This window comes from Tasmannia lanceolata, unplaced genomic scaffold (genome assembly GCF_043159265.1).
Source record: "Tasmannia lanceolata isolate RefF3 unplaced genomic scaffold, GAP_Taslan_0.1 ptg000004l, whole genome shotgun sequence".
In the NCBI taxonomy this organism is placed as follows: Eukaryota; Viridiplantae; Streptophyta; class Magnoliopsida; order Canellales; family Winteraceae; genus Tasmannia; species Tasmannia lanceolata.
Window position 1 is genome coordinate 14086566 of NW_027518681.1, and position 26973 is coordinate 14113538.

At 37.2% G+C, this 26973-nt stretch overlaps 2 protein-coding genes across 12 annotated transcripts; one reads left to right on the forward strand and one right to left on the reverse strand.

Annotated features, from left to right (window-relative positions):
• Positions 1-416: 416 nt before the first annotated feature.
• Positions 417-11410, forward strand: LOC143875604 (uncharacterized). 11 transcript variants are annotated; one of them, XR_013250159.1, is made up of 5 exons: positions 417-704; positions 1137-1319; positions 1646-1724; positions 2666-11020; positions 11135-11410. XR_013250159.1 is itself a non-coding variant. In XM_077377208.1 (5 exons), the coding sequence occupies exons 2-5, from the start codon at positions 1196-1198 to the stop codon at positions 2748-2750; spliced, it is 369 nt and encodes a 122-aa protein (XP_077233323.1). In that variant the 5' UTR covers positions 507-704; positions 1180-1195; the 3' UTR covers positions 2751-2994. The 11 variants fall into 11 exon arrangements, 4 of the variants coding, with proteins under 4 accessions (XP_077233323.1, XP_077233324.1, XP_077233322.1 ...); XM_077377208.1 differs by lacking the exon at positions 11135-11410 and adding an exon at positions 1420-1500 and having other exon boundaries at positions 507-704; positions 1180-1319; positions 2666-2994; XM_077377209.1 differs by lacking the exon at positions 11135-11410 and adding an exon at positions 1420-1500 and having other exon boundaries at positions 508-704; positions 3004-3859.
• Positions 11411-11997: 587 nt separating this feature from the next.
• On the reverse strand, positions 11998-26838 carry LOC143875603 (putative receptor-like serine/threonine-protein kinase At4g34500). Its single transcript, XM_077377205.1, has 8 exons — positions 25954-26838; positions 24784-24888; positions 24558-24680; positions 23617-23787; positions 23028-23157; positions 22728-22937; positions 16799-16944; positions 11998-12385 (listed from the first exon to the last, which is right to left on the reverse strand). The coding sequence occupies exons 1-7, from the start codon at positions 26463-26465 to the stop codon at positions 16819-16821; spliced, it is 1377 nt and encodes a 458-aa protein (XP_077233320.1). The 5' UTR covers positions 26466-26838; the 3' UTR covers positions 11998-12385; positions 16799-16818.
• Between the last annotated feature and the right edge of the window lie 135 nt (positions 26839-26973).

Sequence of the window (26973 nt, forward strand, 5' to 3'; positions counted from 1 at the left end):
TCATTTGGTCGTGCCGTGCAGTGCCAGGCACGTTTGCCACCTTGATAAAAGGGTTGTCATTAATACAGAGGGCGGGGCTAGCCCATGTAAGAAAAAAGGAGAAATGTATCACTTCCCTTCGGGCCCACATTTTGATCATAGATCCGAAGAGTGAATGGCTGAGATTAATGGATTCAGAATGATATTTTTTCCACGGCCGCAGAAGTCGCTGAATTATTGATTTATTGAGGAAGAACAATGGTATTTTCGTTTTCCACTTGAGGCGTTTGGCGTGTTCCACACGACAACGGCAACGTCCTAAATGCCAGCTGTGCTTAAGAATTACGCTTCGACACGTATCTGTCTCCTACAATGATAAGAAAACCCCGCCCCATAACAACCGTTGATCACTTGGAACCGCCTTAGTGGAAAACAAGGTACAGCTGTTTCCACGTGGACATATTATAGCCGTGGATACCCACCGACAAAGACTTAATCGAACCGTCAATTCCTCCGGTGATTTCAATAAATTAGGGCTTCCGTTTCTTCTTCCTCACCGTCTCTCTCATTTCTTAACCTTCTTCGTCCGTCTATGCTTCTCTTTTTCATTGCTCTTTACTTCTTTTTTCCTTATTTGCCCATTCTTTGATTAGATCCTTTTAGATTGGTTGCCGATCTACATGCTTCAATAGTTTCTCTTCTTTTGTCTGATTTATTGAAATACGGTAAATTTGACATCTCTGGTTTCGAATTTCATTTGGTTTTTCATCTGTTGTTTTAGATCTGTTTTTGTTTCTTTTTTTTCGTTTCATCCTTTTATGTTTCTTCTTTTTTCTTGAGATCTGCTGTTTTTCTGTTCCCTCCTCATATTTTTCATCTGTTTTCTTGAGATCTGCTGTTTTTCTTTTCTATACTATTATTTTTTTATCTGTTTTCTTTAGATCTGCTGTTTTTCTTTTCTATCCTCTTATTTTTCATCTGTTTTCTTTAGATCTGTTGTTTTGTTTTTGTTTAATCCTTGTTTTTCATCTGTTTTCCTTTTATCTGCTGTTTTTTTCGTTTCGTCACCCGTTTATCTCATGTTTGGCCTGAAAATTGCAGATCTATGATTTGACCGTTGCTTTAATTGTTTCGTTGTTTGCATCATGTTGTGGTAGTTGATTTTGCAGGTTCTTTCGTTGGTTTTCTATTTAATTGTAGACGGAGCAGTAAGAGGATGTTGCAGGCGGATGCATCCAACCAGATGAGTGAATCGGCGAGCCGGATCTGTCGATTTTGCATCATATCATCTGAAGATCCCGTTCTCTGCTCGATATTTCGGATTTTTGCGAGTTTCGCTGGTTCGTTGCAGATGGCTGTAGATAATGGTTAATTGATGTCTGTGCTAATTTTTGTGGTGATGAAGATATATTTGTGATAGTTAATGGGTTGGAGGTGTAGGTGAGGTCGTCGTGAGTAAGCCCCTGGAAAGAAGTTGTGTGTCATGGATAAAATTTTGTCCCGAGGCCTTTGCCATGTCAGGTGCGCTTGCATGGCAGGTCACAAAACCCTAATAAAAATTCCATTTTCTGTTTTGGAGGGGAGATCGCATGGGGCATTCTCGCCCGGGGTCTCCTCTCGTCTTGTCTTGCTGTCGCCTACTTATGTGCTTTGCCTTCTGTACTAGCTTCTATACTCGCTTTGATCGATCAAGCACACCGGATCGACGACCAACAACAGCAAACATCCTTAGGCCTCAGCGAAAGGTACTCTAAATAGAACCCGGTTGTTCAATTTTTCTTAAGCATTATTCACGTATAACTTTCTAGCTTTCTGCAAGAATCTAACGAAACGACGCATTTCGTTTTTACCCTTCACTTTTTCGATTGCAAGAAGATTATTTTCTGACCGGACTTTTTCTTTCCTCAATTATGAAGGAAATAATATGATTATGGTTAATTTAGAGGGTTATTTTTTATAAATTGTTGATGCGCCCCCCGTACAAGGGAAAAAGAGAGAAATTCAAATGTTTTTCCTTTCCTAACTTTTTTTTTTCTAGAAAATTCTTACAAATCAAACAGGGGCCTTTAGATTAATTCATCGGAGTTCATTTAATAAGGTATTTATATAATCGGTGATAATACCTTATCTAGGTCATGTTGATAGATAAGAGCTTATATTGGTTAGCCTTGTGTAGCTTGGAAGAAGTCTTCTCGGTTTGCTTGTATTAATTAATTAATTAATTTTCCGCGATAAGAGCTTATCATCGGCTGCCTTCCTTTCGTATAAAGGGAGAAGAAGTGCCTGTCCTTTCGCGTTGCCTTTGCCCTTGGGCAGCCAATGTATCCGCCTTTCCCACAATTTATAATCACATGATGTGTGGCTGCTAATTTGATTAATGAATGTGATTCGGTAACTTAATATCTTATGAATGTTGAAATCTCCTATATATGACCGACCGATCATCAAGCGAAGGAAATTACTATCTCATCAGTTATGTATTATACTGGTGCTTTTCATTTTGAAGCAGTTGCGCTAATAGGCAGTATTTATGATTGTTTTGAAATTTGTTGGCTAGACATTTTGCCTTGTAAGGGGAGTGGAGTGGTGTTATTTGTATTTTGTATCCTTTGGGTTAGATGGATTTATGTTTATGTTATCATATCAAATAGTTGATCATAGTGGTTATTTCATATATCATTGAAAGCTCCGATGCCGATGAAGATTCCCAAGAAAGTTGTTCGTTGGTGGGGAATGTCCTGACTTCTCTTAATTGGATCGTGATTAATTAAACTGATGGGAACCGATGGTGCTGTCGACTAAACAAGTGGTGGCGATATGTGGGGTGCCTTTTGGAGGGAAGTTGTTGATACGTCTCATTAGATTTGCTGTTTTGCATTTCTGGTTGTCAACTGCTGGCGAACAGTGAAGCTTGCTTCAATTATTTCTATTTGTTTGTATAAACCAATGTGTTCTGCCATGTACCAGTATGGCATTGTAATTTTCTATGATAAACAGTTACTGTTTTACTCCTGATATTTACAGGCGAACTATGGATTGGACGGTGAGTGCTGGTCAGAAAAAGTAACGATCGCTGATCCTCTTTCCCTACCTGCTTCAGCTCATAGCAAAGTGGTTTCAGTAAAGTGAAACTCCCACCCGGGGATTGTGATGGGGTGAACTTTTAGAGTTGTCTTGTGAGTTCGTCGAAATTTGCAATGGTATGGTTTTTAGATATGTTTACTTGCAGACATTCACATTCTATTCTTATGCGTTAAGTTTCATTTGTTTTATTGCTTATTTTTATCTCTACACTAGGTGCCATGTTTAGTGAGTTCTATGGCCCGATAGAAGTGATCCATTTTTGTAGAATTAAACGTTTAACTTTTTAGTGACCTTAAACTTTTGTACATTATAGTTGCTTAAAATCTCGTAACTTTCTTCTAGTTGTCATTCTTGCCCAATTCATTTTGTTGGTGTGTTAGCTTTGTCTCACGACAAAGCAAGCATGGCATAGTTATAAGGATCAAACCAACAAAACAGATACAGAAGGAATGCTTAGTTTCCAGCTCACACACAGCAACAGGGCGTGCGAGTGGGCAAATGTTAGAACTTTCTTGATATTTTTGAATAAGTTACAAAAGGACTGTGCCAAAAAGGTCTACAACTCTGAAGGGTTGGGTCATGATCATCACCTGTTGACTAGAATAGAAGCTAGGATAAGCTCTAGGGCGCCACTCAATGGCCAACTAAGATCATAGCTGCTGCTTGTGGCGAATGAGTTTGCCTCTTGTTTCTTTATTTTTGTTTAATGTTATAATATTTTTTGTCCGTTATATGTATCTGCGATTATAGAAAATGAATTATCTAGAGTAATGATGAAAGAGTAGTGTTGTCTCAAGCGCTCGATCATTTCTTGAATATTGATAAAAATTCCGTCATGGTAAAATGACCAAAATCAGTCTTAGAATAATTAAAAATAACCTTAGTGGAATGATAAATTATTGCAAGATTCTGCTCCGGGCGGTTACTATTGGTGGATTTTTGCAATAGGGGCGCCTGTGGAGGAAATTTTTGCAAGGGTGCCCTCCATTCTATCATTCCTGCAAGAGACGAAACATTGGAAAATGTCCGCTATAAATAATACTATTCATATGAAACTAATTATATTACTAAAACACCTCCTCCCGTGACGTTTTTGGTATTTTGATATCTTTCCAGTGATGGTTTCAATTTTGTAAATTCTTTTGAGATGAAGCGGGGTTACAAATCAGGAATACGTAGTAGTAGTACAGGAAACTTGGAGTTTATATTTTAAAAATTCGTTTGTATATAATATTTAGTCTTCTGGGGTATATTTGTCATTTTTATGAAATGGAGTTTAAAGTCTCTAAAATAAGCTTTTTGTTATTTTATGAGACGTTAATGTGGTAAAATGTATTTTTCAAGAATTCGTTTGTATATAAGATTTTTTAAAATGATAGATTATAATTTTCATTTTCTCTCTCCGGGATAAGTGGAACAATGAAAATTCTGTTTCTTTTCTCTTAGTTTTCACTTGGTTAGACAAAAGTGGAGCTGTTTTTGTCCAAGATGTCTTTAGCAAATTCTGAATAATCTCATTCTGGTGTTAGTTATGACTTATGACATCAACTTGATTTTACTAAGCCTTTGTCCCAAACTAATTGGGGGTCGACGAATGAATCCTTTGCTCTGTTTGGTTGCCGGGTTTTTGTTTTTTTTTTTTTTCCCCACCTATCTTCCAGGGTATTTTTTTTCTCCCACATAACCAAACATGGGATATTTATTTTCCCACCTATCTCCCAGGGTATTTTTTTCTCCCACATAACTCCCAGGAACAAAAAAAAACCCGGCAACCATACAGAGCAATGAAGTTTTCATGAAGGTGAAAGAATCTGGCTGAAGAACCAAGTCTTTTCGTACTGTTTCTACCCAACTGTTTCTACTCAATTTTTGGTCTACCCCTACCTCTTATTACCCAGTCTCCTTGGCAAAGTCAAATCTTCTTACTGGAGCATCGAAAGGCCTATGTTGGATATGCATAAGCCATCTTTAGTGGTGCTCTCATTTTGCCCTCAATTAGTGCTATTCCTTAATATTTACCAATGTCTTTGTTTTTAATTTAACCTCTTTGGCCACATCTCCGTCGAAGCATTCACATCTTTGCTACGTTGATTTTATGCCCATACTGCTTCTTGATGGCCCAACATTCATAGTTTGCGTAATACCTGTCTTATAAAACTTGCGACATTGAAGTTATTAAGCATGCTTCCACTTCAACGAGTCTGCTCTTAGTCTTACTTATTACATTGCTTTGAATGTTGGGTAATATCATTTTTTAGGTCATAACTTTAGTATTTATAGTTAGTTCTGACATAAAAAAATGATATTTAACACCCCCTTCCTTTCCCCCGACATTCGAAACAATGAAATCTGAATGGAAACGTGGGTGCACTTTAGGACTTAATTGTTTCTGGAGATGCAGAATATGCCAAGAGTGATTGTCTCATCTGCTGTGTTTGATACTGCTCCCCCTTCATCTTGGCCATCCAAGCTGTTAATATACTTGATTCGTGAGCCCTTTTTTACTTCAGCCTTCCAAAGCTTCAATATTGTCAATAATTTCATCTGTAGAGATTGTCATAATTTACATTCTTATGTAGATTGAAGGGTTATGTTCGTTCGCTAATATGTTTTGGGACAGAACCTATTTTACCTCGAATGACCATACGCTTAGGTGCAATCAGCCTATGCATTTGGCGTTCCATTCTTCAGTACTATTTTCCAGACGCCTTTTGTATTTATTTTTGTTTCCGGTTCAAAGAGGGCATTTTAAATTTGAGTAAAACATTAGCCGGTTTGAGCTGTGTTTATTTCTTTTTGGGTAGGCTTGGAAGCCTCTGAAAAGTAAACGTTTTTACGCATTGTTATGTGCGTCGTATGATAGCCTTTTGGATCTTTAAGCTCAAAATGGTAGAGCGCTCAAATTCCTTTTGGGAGGATGGTGGTTCGAATCCGCCAGGATCCATTTACAATGGGGAGACATTATCCCTCCTCGGGGTAGGGTAGAGGTGAATCATTGACCTAATGAATAACATTACTTGCAGTAGAATTTTTTTTGAGAAAAGCACGGAATGGGTGTAAAAGTTTCGAGAAATTACGGACTTCGGTTACTCATTAACATAATCATCAAACACGATGATTCTTCAAAAAAAGGTGGGAAAAAGACCTCAATATCCAACTTTATTTAATGTCCATTAAATTGGCGCGCTTCGCAAGGCTTATTTTGGTTCGCCTGAATGTATTTGAACCAACAGAACCTTGGGTTCGTTTCTATATTGGTTGTTGGAAATAACTAGAGACAGATGGAATAGTGGCGCCTTTTATGGTTATTTACGTTGGTATACACATTATTTCTGTTGACGTACCCTGAATTCTGCCGGCATACATTGTTTCCACCAACACCCTATTTCGATCGGCGTACCCATTGCTATTTCCGGCGGTTTTCTCGATATTCCGGCGGCGTACTCAAGAATCAAACGGCGTATTCAATATTTCGGTGAAGTACTCGATATGTTTGGAACATATGTTTGAACCTAGAAAATCCGGCAGCGTATTCAATATTCCGGTGGCGTACTCTAGAATTTGGCGGCGTGCTTAATATGTTTGAACGATGGGCGTACTTGATATTTTGGTGGCATACTAGAGCGTTCTTAGCCAAAAGAGATGTGGGAAATAATAAAATATTCAATAACATCGTTGTTCTAAGTCAAAAGAACGTGAGAAATAATAAAATATTCAATAACGTCACCGTATTCAACCAAAAGAGGTATGTAAATAATACAATTTTCAATAATGTGGCTGTTCTCATCCAAAAGAGAAGTGAGAAATAATAAAATATTATTTTAAAGATAGTGATAGGCGTTCTCATCCAAAAGAGAAGTGAGAGTGATTAACATCTCTACTGTTATTATTGTGATTTTTTGTGCTTTATCTTTGGTAAATACGGTTAGTTTTTTTTTATGATTGACGTTTCATAAAAAATCTGGTGTATATATTCAACTTTAGTTTTCGCCATTATGGTCACAAGATTTGTTTTAAAGAATAATTATCAAAAGGAATAATTTTGCTTCAAACTGGGACTTTATGTACCATTGCATATATGCTTCTGCCTGGATCAGCGAGAGAGAGAGAGAGAGAGAGAGAGAGGCATGGTTAATTCAGGTTGGGCCTCTTTGGGATACAGCCAAGATCGCTCCTTACCCACTTCATAACCACTTCTCAGTGGTAAAAGTACCGGAGTCATTATTTGCATAAAACATTTGCGAATTGTTGGTGAGTATTCCCTGTGATCTCACCCATATTTGTGAGAATTCCACAGATTCCCTCACTCTCATAGCTAACATTCATTAGAGGTGTAAGCTCGCTAATGTTCTCGTTTTAAAAACCATAAACGCCTCTCACGTCTCTGTTGAGAATTTACGGTATAATACGGCTTACCAGATTTCTGTTGAGGAACAAAAAAACAAACAAACAACGTTAGTGAAACCTTTTCCGATGTGGCGAGATGAGGCACGGACTATGTCGCTCTCTTTAAGATGAATTTGCGTCTCTGCGGAAACCAATTCCGATGCAGCAAAATACTGGTCACAATCACCTGTAGGATACAACAGCCCAGTGCACCATTGATCTCCAAGAACTGCAAGATCAAAGAGATTTGAACCACCCGAAAACTCCAATTGCTTAACAAAATACGTAAAATAGGAAGAGAAATAAATAAAACTCAGTTTACAGTAAAGTAATGTAAACAAGAAGAAAACAGTAAGCTTCTGTAAGGGTTTTCGTTGTTGAAGAAAAACACAGAGAACTTTGTCTTTTATAAACCAAAACATGTCCGTTCAACACACGCCGCCCTTTAAGAAAGTAGTCGTTTAAAAGACGTTACAGATGCACGGTGACGTTATTTACCCAATTATTCGATGTTCCAGTAAACAGGTATACCTAGGTACGCCGGCTTACCTAATAACGTCGGTCCACTTGGTGGATCATGCGCGTAGGCCCCCTTTCTCCTCTTCTCATTCACAAAGCTAAAGAAGTGAAAAACTATATAAACACATGAAGCTTTTATCCACTTTCTAATAAGGGACTATTCGCTTTTGTGAAGGAAGTGAGCAAACTCATTTTCCAAAACCAAAGTGGCTTCTTTTTTTTAAACAAAACAACTTTGTAAAATACCAACAGTCTCACCATGTATGGGGTGAGATTGGTACAATGAATCAATTAGCTCACAAAAAAAAAATTAAAATTTCAAAGACATCTAGGATGGTAGCCTCTCTCCATTAACAGGATAACATTCGCACTCCTCATTTCTTGTCGGCTCTTCCTCTTATTTGATGATGAATGATTGAACATTGAGTCTGGAATTCGGTTGGGCTTCAGCATAGGTGGTGGGGAAGATGTTTAGTCTGGAGAGGCAATTGGTTGTGGAGGAGGACTTGCCAAACAAGTCTTTGGCGCATAGGAGTGTCAATGGATCCAGACGGTCTGATGGATCGTCCGAATCCGAAAGTTAATGAACGAGATCTAAACGTACGAATAGGATCCATGGGCATATTTCAGATCATCAAATCTGGGATCCAAAAAATTTTAGATTGGGTATGGGCACGCCACAGATACCCATTGGATAGTTAAAACCTCTCTTATCACTTAATGAATCGGATGGGAATGCGATTTCACTCATTTCAGTCGTTTCATTTCATAACTTTACGAAAGAAAAGAGAGGGGTTTTAGGGTTTTGTTCTTTTGGCTACCTGGCTGCTATTAACAACAACGGTGATCCCAAATCCCAATCTCTCTAAAAAGACAAAAAACTCAAGAGGACTCTATCGAGAGAGACTCCCGTTCGTAGATCTTACATTGCCCTAGGAACATTGTGTTTTTGAGTCTGATAATTTTATTTATTACTTTGTGGTTACACGAATCTTGTCAACTTTTACAGACCTATGTATTTATGATGTGTTGCTGTTGTTATTAGTGAACTATTTATAAATGATTCATTTGACTTGTTGTCTTGGTCAAGCGTCATTTTTCCTATTATAAGTTTCACTATTTTAGTTGAAAAGTATACACAATTCTTAGAATTTGTAGGAATTTAGAAATGGTTTAGAAGAGCAATACTATTTTTGGATGGTTCCGTGTCATGTTGATGAGGATTATCATGGTAAGTCTTTTTTTCCTTGATTCATTTTCTCAGTTTTTACTTTCATTATGCTAGTCTATTGAACATATATGCCATCATGAATATATTATTAGTTCATCATTTTTTTATTACTGAAAGTTATTGGTATGCATCATATTCTTTGATAATAGTTATAGATTATATTCGTGTATGTAATTTTGATTAGTTTTATTGTTTACAAGCATTATTTTACACATAGATTAAACATAGATAAATTTTTAATTTAGTTGAAGAAAATGCATAAAGACACACTAATAGTAGAATGCCATTCTAACTCCTTTTAAAAAAATTAATTGTTTACTTAGCTTAGTGGGACATAATAGGACACTCCTATGGACTGTTCAAATTAAAATGGATCGTGCTCATGACGTGGAAAGTAGGTTCCGAAGAACAATCTGACTCCGACCCGACCGATAAGGGATTTGAATAGATGGTGACTATGACAAAGTGGATCCGATCCGAAGTGGATCCGTTGACACCCCTATTGGCACATAATAGCAGGAGGGCCCAACAGGACCTCCGAAGCTGACGCCCGAGTAAAAATTTGTGCCCATCTTGTTTTCTGTTTCACACATTTTACCCAACAACGAGAGGTTAGAGAGGGATTCATGGATCCTATTGCAATTAGTAGCTATACCCATCCTCCTGTTTTGTTTTGAATGGCAGAAAAATGAAAAAATAAATCGTAAATGTTGTTTTCTGGTTAAAAGATCAGACTTAAAAACTATGATTTGTAAAAAATCAAGGATAGCTGAAATCTAGTTTGCATATATAGTGTTATGGTATTCTTCTGATTACCAAAGGGAAATGATTTCTACGCGCCAATGTTTTGATAAGCATGTGCTCCACATGTTTGTTGTGTAGTATTTAAAGGGCTTTAAGAGCTTTTTGAGAACCGTAATATTCCTCTGACAGCCTTTTAAATACTACACTACAAAAAATGGAGCGCATGTTTATCAAAACATAGGAGCGCAGAAATCATTTCCTTCACCAAATTTCAAAGATGCGTAAAGTCAAAGTCAGGGCTAGAATAGATTAGAGCAAGCTATCTTTGGTGATCTTTTTGCTAACTATAGGGATCTTCTCCTCTGAGTGTGTTAGGTACCTAACCGATATGCCAAAAGCTCCAGAGCTGATGGAACGTGTAAGGCTAGGCCCTTTAACCCTGTCTCATATTAGGTCGGTCTGGCCTAGTCTCATACCTGAGCAGGTCCTCACGATCCTAAGAATTATGTCTGAGCTTACATCGCTAGAAAGGGCATTTCATCATTTTCATTCTTTATCGCGCTAAGCCCAAACAATAGGGAGATGATTTTTTCACCGCCATTATAAGCCCCCCTTGTAAATGTGATTTGACATCCAAAAAGCATTAATGTCTGTCACAATTCACTCTAGAAGGGGGCGCATGATAGTTTGGTGGGTGGGGTGATGAAAAAATCATCTCCTAAACAATATTGTGCATCTTTTGTTTAGGTAAACAATGTTTTTATCACCAGGTCCAAATTCTATTCATCAAATCAATCGTCTGTCAATTATTTTTCGAATTTGTAATCAAGGATCTTGAGCTCCCTAATTATTTCTAATTAATTCTTAGGTATTGAAGCCTTGGACTCAAATGACCCAGACCAAATAGGAGCAAAGCCCTCATCAGCCATGCCATTGTCTTTCCTGTCAACAAAATATTCCAGCTTATGCAATGGGCCACTAATCAATGGACCAAAGTCAAATGGCAATTGAGATATCTAACAAACATTATTACTCAGCACATATGATCAAACTATCACCAACATATCTACAAATAAGGTATTTGTATTTTCTTTGGGCCAAACACTATCTCTTGGAACTCAACTCCAACTGTTTAATGGTGTGATAATTTGAGACATAATTATCTGCTAATCTTATGTTTGGTGCCCACAGAAAACATGTGTAGAATGCTACTGGAACCTGTAGCTCAATAGGTGAGACTTTGTTTCTCAACCCCGAGGTCGCATTTTCGATCCCAGCTTATCTACCCAAAAAAAACATGTGGAGATCTCCAAACAGCAATCTATTTTCACTTTCAGCAATCCTCGATTTCAAGAGCTGAGATACAAATTGACCACCATTGATGGGCCGCTCAATTTCGGTTTTTGTAGATTGCAAACACAACCACCATCCACTACTGTGACACTGTCTCCTATTTCTGGGATATTTATGTAGATATCTAACCAGCTAACAGACATTTTCTGTATAATCTTTGTGTATTTTTCATTCTAAAAAGTATACCTCGCATGTCTCATCATCTATGGGATGAGATTTACTAGAGCAGATCAACAAATATATATAACTGCCATTCAAAAAATAATAATTCAACAAATATAAAACCAAGCTCTCGTGTCTCATCATCTAAGGCATGAGATTCACTGGAGTGAATCAACAAATATATAACCTCTCATGTCTCATCATCTAAGTGATGAGATTTACTAGAGTAAATCAACAAATATAAGCCATTAACAGGGATCCCTTGTCTGGGGACAACTGGCTTCCCCAATTATAGCTCGCTGGTTGAGATCCTTTTTTTTTTTTTTTTACTGAAGTGATAGGAAAGATTTTATTAACAAGAAAAAAGGGAAACACCCCTTCGACGGAGATTACACAACAAATAATAGAAGCATGAAAAGATACAATCCTCTCAAGGAGGTAGTCAGAAGATCTCAAGCCTCTCTCTAGCAATCTCTCTGTCTTATTTGGCCTCTTTAAATAAAAAATTAGTAATTCTTCAGATAAAAAGGAAAACAAAATAGAGAATGTACTCATTTTATGCATGATATATTATCGACAAATGGATATAGGTGTTGCTCTATGAATTTGTTATGCGTTGGTCATTATGCAATGCTTCATTTGACTGATTTCATCAAATTTATGTACACGCAACACATGCTTGAAACTGATGTTGTAACTGGAAAAAAATGAAATATAACAATGAAATCATAAAAGTTAATGGAAATTTACAAACTACAAAATTATTTATCATCCTTTATACCATGATTTAGAGGTTGCAGCTCATCTGCACATGGATCTATCGAAACCGCCTCCTGTAGTATTCTCTGATGGGAGTGGAATCCTGTCAGCAATACCCAAACCAGAGCGGGCTGAGCGAAGGGCGGTTTCTCGGGCAGGCCGGTGCTCCTGTTAAACATGTAACCAACTCTCATTTGAAGTGTGCTAAAAAAATTTACTAAATGTTATGCTTAGAGCTTAGTGGGTTTCTGCAGTACAGATTTTTTGACTGCACTCAACTCTCATTTGAAGTGTGCTAAAAATTTTTACTAAATGTTATGCTTAGAGCTTAGTGGGTTTCTGCAGTACAGATTTTTTGACTGCACTGATGTTATGCTAAAAAATCTTGTCCCTGTTTTATGTAATCTGGTTACAGCTGCTATTAATAAAACTGTTACCATGCCAACAAAAAAATCTACACTAGATGTTCTACGCAAATTTTGTAAGGGATGGCAAATGGAAATATGCTAAATAAATAAGAATATGGAAAAAACACTTTTTTATAAGAAAGATAAGTAATCAAACATCGTTAGTGGTCTAGGCGCGCTTCATAGATTTAGAATATTGAAGTTTCTTCCTCCCAAAGGATGCATCATGCTTCATTTTGGCAATCATGGTTATGTAGCCAAATGAGATAAATTTGATAGTGATCTATTGACTCTTAACATAGGAGGTGGTATTTCTACAATGTGGAATCCATTTGTGAGATTTAACTTAAAACAGATGCAGCGCTTTTGAGGCATGAGCTGTGGTGTCTTAGGCTATTGGCGAGGAAGAACAAAGAAAATGAAAAGGAAGTGAACAGGAAGGAAGAAAGCAAGATATGTAGATGTAAAGTAAATGTTTCATTAGCCACGGGAACACGTTAAGAACATAATTTTATTGATAGTGGGTTTAAAAGGAAATCAGAATTGTAAATTTGTAATACTTCTTGAGCATGTAACAGGAAATCAGAATCATAAATTTGTAAATCATGAGATGTGCAAAACAACACTTCTTCTCTTTTTCTTCTTAGTGTTAGGGTTGGGAGTTTTGTTCTTTTGGCTACCCTGCTGCTATTAACAACAACGGTGATCCCAAATCCCAATCTCTTTAAAAAAGACAAAAAACTCAAGAGGACTCTATCGAGAGAGACTCCCTCATTCGTAGATCTTACATTGCCCTAGGAACATTGTGTTTTTTAGTCTGATAATTTTATTTATTACTTTGTGGTTACACGAATCTTGTCAACTTTTACAGACCTATGTATTTATGATGTGTTGCTGTTGTTATTAGTGAACTATTTATAAATGATTCATTTGACTTGTTGTCTTGGTCAAGCGTCATTTTTCCTATTATAAGTTTCACTATTTTAGTTGAAAAGTATACACAATTCTTAGAATTTGTAGGAATTTAGAAATGGTTTAGAAGAGCAATACTATTTTTGGATGGTTCCGTGTCATGTTGATGAGGATTATCATGGTGAGTCTTTTTTTCCTTGATTCATTTTCTCAGTTTTTACTTTCATTATGCTAGTCTATTGAACATATATGCCATCATGAATATATTATTAGGTCATCATTTTTTTATTACTGAAAGTTATTGGTATGCATCATATTCTTTGATAATAGTTATAGATTATATTCGTGTATGTAATTTTGATTAGTTTTATTGTTTACAAGCATTATTTTTCACATAGATTAAACATAGATAAATTTTTAATTTAGTTGAAGAAAATGCATAGAGACACACTAATAGTAGAATGCCATTCTAACTCCTTTTAAAAAAATTAATTATTTACTTAGCTTAGTGGGACATAATAGGACACTCCGATGGACTGTCCAAATTAAAATGGATCGTGCTCATGACGTGGAAAGTAGGTTCCGAAGAACAATCTGACTCCGACCCGACCGATAAGGAATTTGAATAGATGGTGACTATGACAAGGTGGATCCGACCCGAAGTGGATCCGTTGACACCCCTATTGGCACATAATAGCAGGAGGGCCCAACAGGACCTCCGAAGCTGACGCCCGAGTAAAAATTTGTGCCCATCTTGTTTTCTGTTTCACACATTTTACCCAACAAGGAGAGGTTAGAGAGGGATTCATGGATCCTATTGCAATTAGTAGCTACACCCATCCTCCTGTTTTGTTTTGAATGGCAGAAAAATGAAAAAATTAATCGTAAATGTTGAACTCTTATGTTTTCTGTGCAAAAGATCAGACTTAAAAACTATGATTTGGAAAAAATCAAGGATAGCTGAAATCTAGTTTGCATATATAGTGTTATGGTATTCTTCTGATTACCAAAGGGAAATGATTTCTACGCGCCAATGTTTTGATAAACATGTGCTCCACATGTTTGTCGTGTAGTATTTAAAGGGCTTTAAGAGCTTTTTGAGAACTGTAATATTCCTCTGACAGCCCTTTAAGTACTACACTACAAAAAATGGAGCGCATGTTTATCAAAACATAGGAGCGCAGAAATCATTTCCCTTGCCAAATTTCAACAGAAATCATTTCCCTTACCAAATTTCAAAGATGCGTAAAGTCAAAGTCAGGGCTAGAATAGATTAGAGCAAGCGATCTTTGGTGATCTTTTTGCCAACTCTAGGGATCTTCTCCTCTGAGTGTGTTAGGTACCTAACCGATATGCCAAAAGCTCCAGAGCTGATGGAACGTGTTAGGCTAGGCCCTTTAACTCTGTCTCATATTAGGTCGATCTTGCCTAGTCTCATACCTGGGCAGGTCCTCACGATCCTAAGAATTATGTCCGAGCTTACATCGCTAGAAAGGGCATTTCATCATTTTCATTCTTTATCACGCTAAGCCCATACAATAGAGAGATGATTTTTCACCGCCATTATAAGCCCCCCTTGTAAATGTGATTTGACATCCAAAAAGCATAATGTCTGCCACAATTCACTTTAGAAGGGGGCGCAAGATAGTTGGGAGGGGGGGGGGGTGATGAAAAAACCATCCCCTAAACAATATTGTGCATCTTTTGTTTAGGTAAACAATGTTTTTATCACCAGGTCCAAATTTTTATTCATCATATCAATCGTCTGTCAATTATTTTTCGAATTTGTAATCAAGGATCTTGAGCTCCCTAATTATTTCTAATTAATTCTTAGGTATTGAAGCCTTGGACTCAAATGACCCAGACCAAATAGGAGCAAAGCCCTCATCAGCCATGCCATTGTCTTTCCTGTCAACAAAATATTCCAGCTTATGCAATGGCCCACTAATCAATGGACCAAAGTCAAATGGCAATTGAGATATCTAACAAACATTATTACTCAGCACATATGATCAAACTATCACCAACATATCTACAAATAAGGTATTTGTATTTTCTTTGGGCCAAACACTATCTCTTGGAACTCAACTCCAACTGTTTAATGGTGTGATAATTTGAGACATAATTATCTGCTAATCTTATGTTTGGTGCCCACAGAAAACATGTGTAGAATGCTACTGGAAGCTGTAGTTCAATAGGTGAGACTTTGTTTCTCAACCCCGAGGTCGCATTTTCGATCCCAGCTTATCTACCAAAAAAAAACATGTGGAGATCTCCAAACAACAATCTATTTTCACTTTCAGCAATTCTCGATTTCAGGAGCTGAGATACAAATTGACCACCATTGATGGGCCGCTCAATTTCAGTTTTTCTAGATTGCAAACACAACCACCATCCACTACTGTGACACTGTCTCCTATTTCTGGGATATTTATGTAGATATCTAACCAGCTAACAGACATTTTCTGTACAATCTGTGTGTTTTTTTCATTCTAAAAAGTATACCTCGCATGTCTCATCATCTATGGGATGAGATTTACTAGAGCAGATCAACAAATATATATAACTGCCATTCAAAAAATAATAATTCAACAAATATAAAACCAAGCTCTCATGTCTCATCATCTAAGGCATGAGATTTACTGGAGTGAATCAACAAATATATAACCTCTCATGTCTCATCATCTAAGTGATGAGATTTACTAGAGTAAATCAACAAATATAAGTCATTAACAGGGATCCCTTGTCTGGGGACAACTAGCTTCCCCAATTATAGCTCGCTGGTCGAGATCCTTTTTTTTTTTTTTTCTGAAGTGATAGGAAAGATTTTGTTAACAAGAAAAAAGGGAAACACCCCTTCGACGGAGATTACACAACAAATAATAGAAGCATGAAAAGATACAATCCTCTCAAGGAGGGAGTCAGAAGATCTCAAGACTATCTCTAGCAATCTCTCTGTCTTATTTGGCCTCTTTAAATAAAAAATTAGTAATTCTTCAGATAAAAAGGAAAACAAAATAGAGAGAATGTACTCATTTTATGCATGATATATTATCGACCAATGGATATGAGTGTTGCTCTATGAATTTGTTATGCGTTGGTCATTATGCAATGCTTCATTTGACTGATTTCATCAAATTTATGTACACGCAACACATGCTTGAAACTGATGTTGTAACTGGAAAAAAATGAAATATAACAATGAAATCATAAAAGTTACTGGAAATTTACAAACTACAAAATTATTTATCATCCTTTATACCATGATTTAGAGGTTGCAGCTCATCTGCACATGGATCTATCGAAACCGCCTCCTGTAGTATTCTCTAATGGGAGTGGAATCCTGTCAGCAATACCCAAACCCGAGCGGGCTGAGCGAAGGGCGGTTTCTCGGGCAGGCCGGTGCTCCTGTTAAACATGTAACCAACTCTCAGTTGAAGTGTGCTAAAAAATTGTACTAAATGTTATGCTTAGAGCTTAGTGGGTTTCTGCAGTACAGATTTTTTGACTGCACTGATGGGTCATCATGTCCCTGTTTTATGTAATCTGGTTACAGCTGTTAATAAAACTGTTACCATGCCAACAAAAAAATCTACACTAGATGTTCTACGCAAATTTTGTAAGGGATGGCAAATGGAAATATGCTAAATAAATAAGAATATGGAAAAAACATTTTTTTATAAGAAAGATAAGTAATCAAACATCGTTTAGTGGTCTAGGCGCGCTTCATAGATTTAGAATATTGAAGTTTCTTTCTCCCAAAGGATGCATCATGCTTCATTTTGGCAATCATGGTTATGTAGCCAAATGAGATAAATTTGATAGTGAATCTATTGACTCTTAACATAGGAGGTGGTATTTCTACAATGTGGAATCCATTTGTGAGATTTAACTTAAAACAGATGCAGCGCTTTTGAGGCATGAGCTGTGGTGTCTTAGGCTATTGGCGAGGAAGAACTAAGAAAATGAAAAGGAAGTGAACAGGAAGGAAGAAAGCAAGATATGTAGAGGTAAGTAAATGTTTCATTAGCCACGGGAACACGTTAAGAACATAATTTTATTGATACTGGGTTTAAAAGGAAATCAGAATTGTAAATTTGTAATACTTCTTGAGCATGTAACAGGAAATCAGAATCGTAAATTTGTAAATCATGAGATGTGCAAAACAACACTTCTTCTCTTTTTCTTCTTAGTGTTAGGGTTGGGAGTTTGCATAAAGCTGGGATCCTACCTGTTACATCAAAGTTTGCAACATGGGGCGCGCTCCAAAGTAAGTAAAACGAATCATAACATATCTCACTATCAGATCATTCAAAAAAAATCTTACTATCAGGTTGGCTGATTTGAGGAGTCCCTAAGAGGATTTTTCATGAGCAAAGCACAATTTCATTTTCCAAAAAAGGAAATAATCATAAGATATGTCAGTTTTGGGGGCTCTAGCCTTCTAGAAAAGCTGTGACCTCAGAAGTTGCAACAGTCCGCCACACGAAAAAAGTATTTGGAAAACAAACTTTTATAGATGTAACCCGACCCTCGTCAGATTTTAACTTACCCAAATGCGATTATTTGCAAGTTTAGCATAGCCAACATAACAGATGTAGACATTCAGTCCTTGGGAAGTCACCACTTCTCATGTTCCCAAACTGATCGTCAAGATGGCCCAGCTATGTTGCATACTTACATAGACACATGAGTTATCTATTCCGTTTCATTGGCCGTATCGGTTTGGTCAGTGGAATGGAACGTTTCGGAATTTGGTTTCGGAAAAGACGCTAAGAAAGGAGAATTTTGTTAATAGTTAATTTTTAATAAAAAAATGTTAACAATTGAACAACAGGGTCATCCTCTGCAGTCCAATCCATCATAACATCAATGTTATAAAGATCCAACATTTACTTAAAGAAAAATCAATGTCAATTGAAATGCCTCTCTTGACTAGTGCCTAATTGGATGAAAAAAAATTTGAGACTAAAATATGAGATTTTTCTAGGACTTTTGAGATTTAATAATGTTTGGACACAATAGAATTTATAAATTTTTAAAATTAGACAAATACCTCATCGTTTGGAAGTTAAGATTTTGGAGCCGGGAGGGCAATCCTTGGTTATATGTTTCTTCTTTTTTTCGTTAACCGGTTTCGGCTTAAGGGTGGTTTCTTGACTACTTTGATAAAGCTTTCCTTGTGGGATAGCGGTATTTTTAAGCGGTGAAAGTCAAGTTCCAGCGCTCTACGAAATCCTATCTTTCGGGATTGCTAGTTACGGCTATCTTTCCTGTTCAAATAAAGCAAGCGGATCACATAGAAAGTGTCGCAGGACCAAGACCAAAACGGTTCTATAGAAAAGGTTCAGGCTTCCATTGTTGAAGTCAGGGCAAATGATCTGATTCAAGATTTCATAAGAATTGACTTAGTGAAGTCCCCTATTTCGTATAGAGTCCAAGTACGATTGCTATGAAGTGCATCAATCTCATCTTGCATGGCGGCAACCAAAAGGGGATCTTTAGTGGCGGCGGTAAATGTAGTAGGCTTGGCTGTCTGATGTAATACTGAGTTGAAGACCTGATGAGAAGGCGAGTTGGCCGGTGAAATAAGCGAGCTAACCGGATGTCGGGTGGTTGAATGATGATGTGCCAGGGCAGAGAGTTTCACCCCGCCCCGAAGAAAAATATGTGTCAAGGAACGCTATGTGAATAGGGTCTTTAAACCCCCACCCAACATCTATTAGTTCAATCAACATACGTTTCAAAAAGAATTTGGAAGCCATATAGCCACTTTGACTCCTTGAACTGTTCGCATTGCTCTCTTCGGTGTCGGTTTCCTCTAAAAGATCAAACATAGGTTTCCTTTCTATTCGACCTGAAATGACTGAAAATGGTCAAATTTTGTACTAGAACTAGAAAGTTGACTTTTTATCCTTTTAGAATTGAGTCTTGAAACTATTTTTAATAAATCCAAATGGTGGGTATTCCAATATTTACAAGTAAATCATAAGTAAATGGACATTAAAGTAGTAAAGACATATACTTAAATGACTTTACATGACTTTACATGTAGATACCCAATTCCCAATTTTAAGAAGAGAAAAAAGGTAAAATGTAAATGTTTCGGCCGAAATAAGGCATTTTGCCTTGTTTCAGACAAAACAGAACGAAACGCCTCGTTTCGGACAAAACCCAAAACAAAATGAAATTGGGGACGAAATGGTATACAAGGGTGATCCGTTCCGGAATCCTGGACGAAACGGAACCAAGGTACCTAGAACGCAGTTCGTACTGTTTCGTGGTATGGGAATGGGTACGGGGTACAATGGTAGCCCGGTACGCAGTATGATGAGGGTAGGCTAAGTCGGTTCGCTATTTCGGGTTGCGGATCGATTTGGAGCGCATATCTGGATCGCTATGCTACTCAACTCAACTAAGCCTTTGTCCCAAACTAGTTGGAGCCGGCTAATGAATCCTTTAGAAAACTTTCATGAAGAAGGTGAAAGAATCTACCAGACTCAAATTAACTAAGTCTAATCTTAACACTAGTTGGGTTCGTCTACATGGATCATTTTCTTCCATTCTATCCTATCCAAGGTCATGTTCTCTATTATGTTCCTAGCCATCAAGTCTTTCCTCATTGTTTCTACCCAAGTTGTTTTCGGTCTGCCCCTTCCTCTTTTTACTTCATCAACTTGGCACGAGTCACTTCTTCTCACTGAGCATCCAAAGGCCTACATTGGATATGCCCAAACCATCTTAAGCGGTGCTCTCTCATCTTCTCCTCAATTGGTGCCACCTCCACCTTTTTACTGATGTCTTCATTTTAGTTCTATCTAACCTCGTGTGGTCGCACATCCATCTAAGCATTCGCATCTCCGCTACACTCATCTTATGCACATGCTGCTTCTTGGTGGCTCAACATTCTGAGCCGTACAACAGGCTGGCGTCACAGTTGTCCTATAAAACTTTCCCTCAATTGGATCGCTCTGGTACTCTATATATAATTTCACATATTTTTACAAGAATATCATTCTATAGTCCATACTACATACATTTGATAAACAAAACCAAAAGCCATGCCATTCATATATATTCAAAATAAAAATTCCAGTTCCAATCCAATCCACAATATATAAAATTTGAAGAAAATTTAAAAAAAAAAAAACACTATTCTTTTGAGAATGCAGGCAATATTTAAGTGGCTGTGGTCGGATCCTTAAAATATAGTATTTCTCACCCTTTGATAGCTGTTTAAAAAAGAGGTGCCAATATCAATTGGCTTATGCCCTCGCTTAGGGTTTTTAAGTGGTTTTATTCTTTCCACAATTTCCCTTCTTGTTTATCTCTTATGCCTTTTAGAAACTCCCCTTGCAAAAACAAGGAAGTTGGAAAGGATGTTTTACAATACTACGTGGATTGTATTTCCAGAGGTGATCTTCAATGGAAGTTTATGTCGGAACAAGAATCAGGTCAGTCTCTACCTCTTCTCTGTTTCTTCTATTTTTCCATTTTTTTGCCTCCAATCGGTATGATTAGATCAAAGTTAGATCTAATGCATCTCTTCCAGAGGTGATCTTCATTTTTTTGCCCCCCTTATTCCCTCTCTATATGCATCTCTCCCTTTCCCGCGGGTCGCCTGGGTCACAATTTTGTGGTGATCCGGGTCGCAAACGACCCACGTTTCGGGTCATGCGACCCAAGATCGCGGATCATAGGGTGGGAGGGTGACCCTGGTAACATTGAACGGAACGTTTTAGCAAAAAAAAAAACGAAATTCATAACTTAGATAGGACCTTAAATGAGAGTTGCACCTTTTGACGACTTTTGGACTACTATAACATTTCATTAGATTTTGTAACCAAAGGCCAACTAGGATGTGTTTGGACAAATTATCAAAGTTCCATTTGAATCCTAAACATTATTGCTGGTACTTAAGAATAATTGTATCCTCTAGAAGTTGATGAATACACTTTGTAAAACTGCGTTTCACTGACTAGGGTTCGTTTAATCTGTTTTGTATCCAAAGAAAAGAATCATTATAAATGATTAAAGGATGTAAATACTAAAAGGCCATGCGAGTATTATGATTCATAGTTCACTGAAACATCTGAAAATGAGAGTCGAGTTCCTAATGTTGAATATAAAAGAAAAAAAAATCTAAAGTCATACCCACCTATCAACCTTCAAAACTAAAAGGCCTCATAGTTTACTAAAAAATCTAACATGAGAATTGATGACATGGTTCTAATATATAAGAAACAAATCTAAGGCTATACCACCGATCAATGTTAAAAAACATCCATATTGAATATGAACTTAGCTACTAGAACGGGGCTTTGTGCAGGCTAGGCACATTTGCCCATAACTTAGAAATCAAGGACAGTTCGCTGTTGAGTCATCCAAAACATGCCCGTTTTGTATGCAAATCTTGGTAAAAAACTAGTAAAATCATGGAAACAGATGAAAACAGACATTTAAGATGAAAACAGACATTTAAGATGAAAATTCAAGTAGTGTTGGAATAAGCACAAATATACACTAAAAACCATCAGATAAGCAAAAAACTTCATGCATTTCAGTTGGGATGGAGAAACAGAAACATTTCGATTATTCCATGTCGGTTTCAGTGAAAATTTAAAACCATGAGTTATCAGACATGCCGCATGTCTGATAATTCATAACATGCCACATTTCATATTTAGTTTTGGTTTTGGTATGTGTTTCGATTTTGATATGCATTTCAGTGGGGATAGAAACAGAAACATTTCGATTGTTCCATGTTGGTTTTGGTGAAAATTTAAAACTATAAGTTAACAGGGACCACCATCTAGCAGGTATTTCAGTAGGGATAGAAACAGAAACATTTCGATTGTTCCATGTTGGTTTCGGTGAAAATTTAAAACTATGAGTTAACAGGGACCACCATCTAGCAGGCATTAGCACAAACTCTGAGTTAACAGGGACCCCATCTAGCAGGTATATTAGCACAAATTCGAGTACTCATCCAGTCATTCTCAATCTAAGACGACAAAATGAACATGCTAGTGGAAATCAGTATAGACCATGCAAGTATATCCAGTGAAATAGGTGCAATCGTGCCCTAAATGTGAGATGCTAAACTAGTTGAGAGAGAATGAACTAGCTGTAGATAAAAATGATCTTTAAAGTGCGGAATTCAAGAAGAGGCATCTGCGGATCAGGCTTACTGTGAGGAAAGGAAACTCATCTGCTTCCAGCATGTGTACAACTTGCCCCATCTTCGGTCGCCTTTTAACATCCAAATCTATACAGCGGAGGCAAACCAACAACACACGCTTTAAAGCCGTTGGCAGGGGCTTGACTTTGATCAATGGATCCACCGCTTCTTCTCCACGTCGACCTCCTACCATTCCTTTAAACCAGTCAACTAAGTTTACCTACAAAATTCATTTGAGGAGCACAATTAGGGATGCAAGTCACAATTATAAGATTGACAAAAACAGAGAAATACAGACAGATCTTATCACCTCTCCAGCTGACCGACCATGATCAACAGGGCTCCTTCCTGAAATTATTTCCATAAGAAGAACTCCAAAACTATATACGTCACTGCCTTCATTAAGCATACCAGTACTGGCATATTCAGGAGCTACATATCTGCACAGACAACATATATAGATGAAAATATTATATTTTCCATTGATGAAAGAATTAGAGAAAAAATTCACATTAATGACAGCATGTTCTTGACATGCATCCAGAATTTAAAACCACGCACGGAAAAATTATTAATTTAATAACAGAAAAGAAACAGATAGCATTGAAATCTACATCAATGTTATTATGATCAAAGTCCTATATATTTAAAAATCGTGACTCCCAAATCTCAGGGGATGCAATATTAGAAAAAACAAAAAATTACATGAATGTTCGGATATTATTAGATCTATTTTGGTGGTGTTTATTAAATTCTTAAGTATAATTGATTTTGTAAAAAAGCATCTAAATTACGATCAATTTTAGGGTTTGAATTGACGTCAATTTTAAGAGCCACTACATTAGAAGCTTAGTAATGACATTTAAAGGAAAGCATTCAGCTAGAGTCAAAGGACGAACCCAAATGTTCCCATTACACGAGTAGTCACATAGCTTGAATCAGATCCCAACAGCTTGGCGAGTCCAAAATCAGAGACTTTAGGGTTCCATTGTTTATCCAGAAGAATGTTGCTGGATTTGATATCTCGGTGCACGACTTTGGGCTCTAATCCTTCATGCAGATATGCTAATCTGCAATCAGATAAGGTTTAACATTTCATGAACAACAATGGGCGCCACAAAAGTGTGTTAATAACATTTAACAAAAGAACCATTCTGAACAGACGCAACACGAAAGTAGAATTCGTTACAACATCACATTTCCTCAAGAGTATACCAATGAACAGAGTGCCCGAAATAGAGATTAAAGTCTCAAAATGTTCAAACAATGTTAGCAATACACCAAAATTTAGATGTTGGTTTGATAAGAGGGCGAGCCTTGGCGCAACGGTAAGATTGCTCCATTGTGACCTAGTGGTCACGGGTTCGAGTCATGGAAACAGCCTCTTTGCAAAGCAGGGGTAAGGTTGTGTACATCTAGCCCTCCTCCCCAGACCCCACAATGGCGGGATCCTCGTGCACCGGGCCGCCCTTTTTATAAGTCATTTCATGAAGCTGGACGTAGTATTTATGATTTTCTTAATTGGAATGTCAATTAAATAACTCTGGGTTTTGTATGCGCTTAACACCCTAAAAGTTGGAATCTTGCACTCATCTTGCCACAGAAAAGCTTCAGGACTACTATGTCAACTCTATAAATTGAATTCAGCAACACAAGCTGTGTAATACTTGAATTCTTTCAAAGAGGGCTGATTACTAGAATATTGTTCTTAATCACATTTAAAATGACGGGCTTACTGAAAAAAAGGCAAGCCCCATCTATTTTGGTTTACACTTGAGGGATCCTGAGATCTGGACAAACATGAATTAAAGGGTTATGGAAATGAGATATAAGTACATACCCTTTTGCAGTTCCAATGGCAATCTTCATTCTAATATCCCATGTCAACGGGCTTATAGGCCCAACATCACCATGCAACCATTGCTCCAAATTTCCATTAGCTACGTATTCATATACAAGCATCCTGTATCACCAGCACAAGTTTTCAGGTAGGTCCAGGGCAGACAATAGTGTATTATTCGAATAAGAAAAATGATAATACAAGTGGAGAATCAACAAGGAAATACCTTTGGACACCTTCTGCACAATATCCAATAAGCCCCACCAGGTTCTTATGCCTCACTTTTCCAATTGCTTCTACTTCCACCTTGAACTCTCTCTCTGCCTGACCCCTACAAAATATGGTAGTTGCAACTTATGGCATTTGATGCGGAATTATGAAATTATAAAAAAGGAGTAACATGAACAAACTTAATTTCTTTCAGATAACTTAGTTTTCAACAGAGAAAATGTGCCCACGTATAGAAAGCAGTAATGATGTGTAGGAACATCCAAAGAAAAGGGAAAACCAAGAGATGCTTACGAAGCGCTTCACATACTAATAACTAAATAAATTGAAATATTTTATTACTTTGTGAAAACTTCGGCCTCCTTTCAAAGCTAGTGAGAAACTAACAGAAGTTTCCACAAAACACTTGTCTAATGAAAATCATTTTTCTTAATTGAAAATGATAAGGGAAATCAGAATACTTAATTGCCAAATACATCATTAGCTTTCCATTATCCGAATGTACTTTCTTTATGTCTCAATATACTATCATATTTTCACAAGAAAAAATCAGAAGGAATTTCTGAATATGTATGATTTGTGAGAAAAAGAAAATTCAACACAACTTTCCTAGATGTAAAATAATAAAATGCCCAATTGCCATCCACATTCCTTGTCATGAAATGAAGATATATGGCTCATACCGAAACTTAATAATAGATAATCTCTTATTTTCATTAAAATCAGGAGCTGAATTTGTGCATGTAAGATTTGTAGGTTGATGATAAGATAAATAGCAAAGAAATTAGAGAAAGGTGAAACGATCAACTAGAAAATGGGGGAGAAATCAAGAAATTAAAGAGTGGAATGGAGCATGTTCAAAACTGAGTGATGTAGTGATTGGTCTTCTGAAAACTACGAAAGTCTATTCCTTGCACAAATTTCAGCATCTAAAATTGGATGCACAAAAACTAGACTTATTTTTTGTTGTTCCTTTTTTTTCATAAGTAGACATTTTAATGGATTCTCATTATCAAATCAGATAATTTTATATAAAAGAGTGGAGAAGAGGGAAAAATAAAAGGAACCTAAAAAAAACTAAAATCACGGACAGGATCTAACATTCGCAGAAATACAACATAAGAATTTTTTTATTAAATAATTAATAGAGAGAGAGAGAGAGGGTGACTTGTTGTTGAAGAGATTCTTGACCGCAACGACGGAGGCGTCTGGTAAGAGGCCTCTAAAAACGATGCCATACCCTCCTTCTCCAATCACATTCCCACTGCTGAATCCCCCCGTCGCATTCTCCAGATCTTTCAACGCATACCACCGTCCCCATCCGATGATGATATTCGAAATATCCGCCGAAGAAACAGCTGACGATGAGCTCTCACTTCCGTCCGATACAATCCCATACCCATACAACCCCCCCTTCTCATCTTCCAAACCTTTTTCCCTCTTTTCATCCATCATCATCGCCTTTGTGCCCATCACTGCGATTACATCACATCCTCCGTACTTGATTCCCCTTGCAGCTTTTCGATTCCAGTAGAAAACGAGCAACACCAAAAGCGCCCCGGTTATCACAAAAACGACAAAGATTATAACAACCACGTACAGTTTCAAACCTAGAATCGAGCTTCTCTCCCACAGCTTCCCGGACTCTCCACCACCGCTACTCTCATTTCCGGAGGTCATTTCCGCCCAAACCCTTTTACGACACACGCTCTACCTACTCAAAATTGGAATGCTTTTGCATTTTTTCCTCTCTCTTTGCTTATTCTTATGAAACACCTCACGAGTCTTCGTATTTTTGTTTATGTAAGTTCAACGTAATATATATATATATATATATATATAGCCGTTGGGATCGTGACGCCTCAACGGCTACAAGGAGGCGTCGCCAGGGATTTGACTGCTTCGAGATCACAAACACCAAAAGCAAAGCAAAGCAAAGCAGAAACTCTAAACCCCTTCTTTCTTTTTCAGACTCCGGAGTTTTCTTTTCAGAAACAAAGGCAAAAAGCAACGCATTCCCCACCCTTTTTTGCTTTGCTCTCTCCTCCACTCTCCAACCAAAATAATAATTAAAAAGAAATGAAAAAAAAAGGAGAATGACGAAGGCTATATTACTTTAGGTCGTGTTTTCAACGAAATAACTTAAATGCCACTCACGGCACTTGTGGTATGACGTACGTGGGTTGTA

Bases quoted from the DNA above. Each gene is read 5' to 3' on its own strand.
- LOC143875604 (XM_077377208.1), top strand. From the start codon at position 1,196: ATGTTGCAGGCGGATGCATCCAACCAGATGAGTGAATCGGCGAGCCGG. The intron at 1,501-1,645 runs GTGCGCTTGCAT...CTTCTGTACTAG, and splicing joins CGAGGCCTTTGCCATGTCAG to CTTCTATACTCGCTTTGATC. The intron at 1,725-2,665 runs GTACTCTAAATA...TATCATTGAAAG, and splicing joins TCCTTAGGCCTCAGCGAAAG to CTCCGATGCCGATGAAGATT.
- LOC143875603 (XM_077377205.1), bottom strand. From the start codon at position 26,465: ATGACCTCCGGAAATGAGAGTAGCGGTGGTGGAGAGTCCGGGAAGCTG. The intron at 24,889-25,953 runs GTCACCCTCTCT...CATATTTTGTAG, and splicing joins AAGAATCTCTTCAACAACAA to GGGTCAGGCAGAGAGAGAGT. The intron at 23,158-23,616 runs GTTCGTCCTTTG...TTGTCTGTGCAG, and splicing joins CGTGTAATGGGAACATTTGG to ATATGTAGCTCCTGAATATG.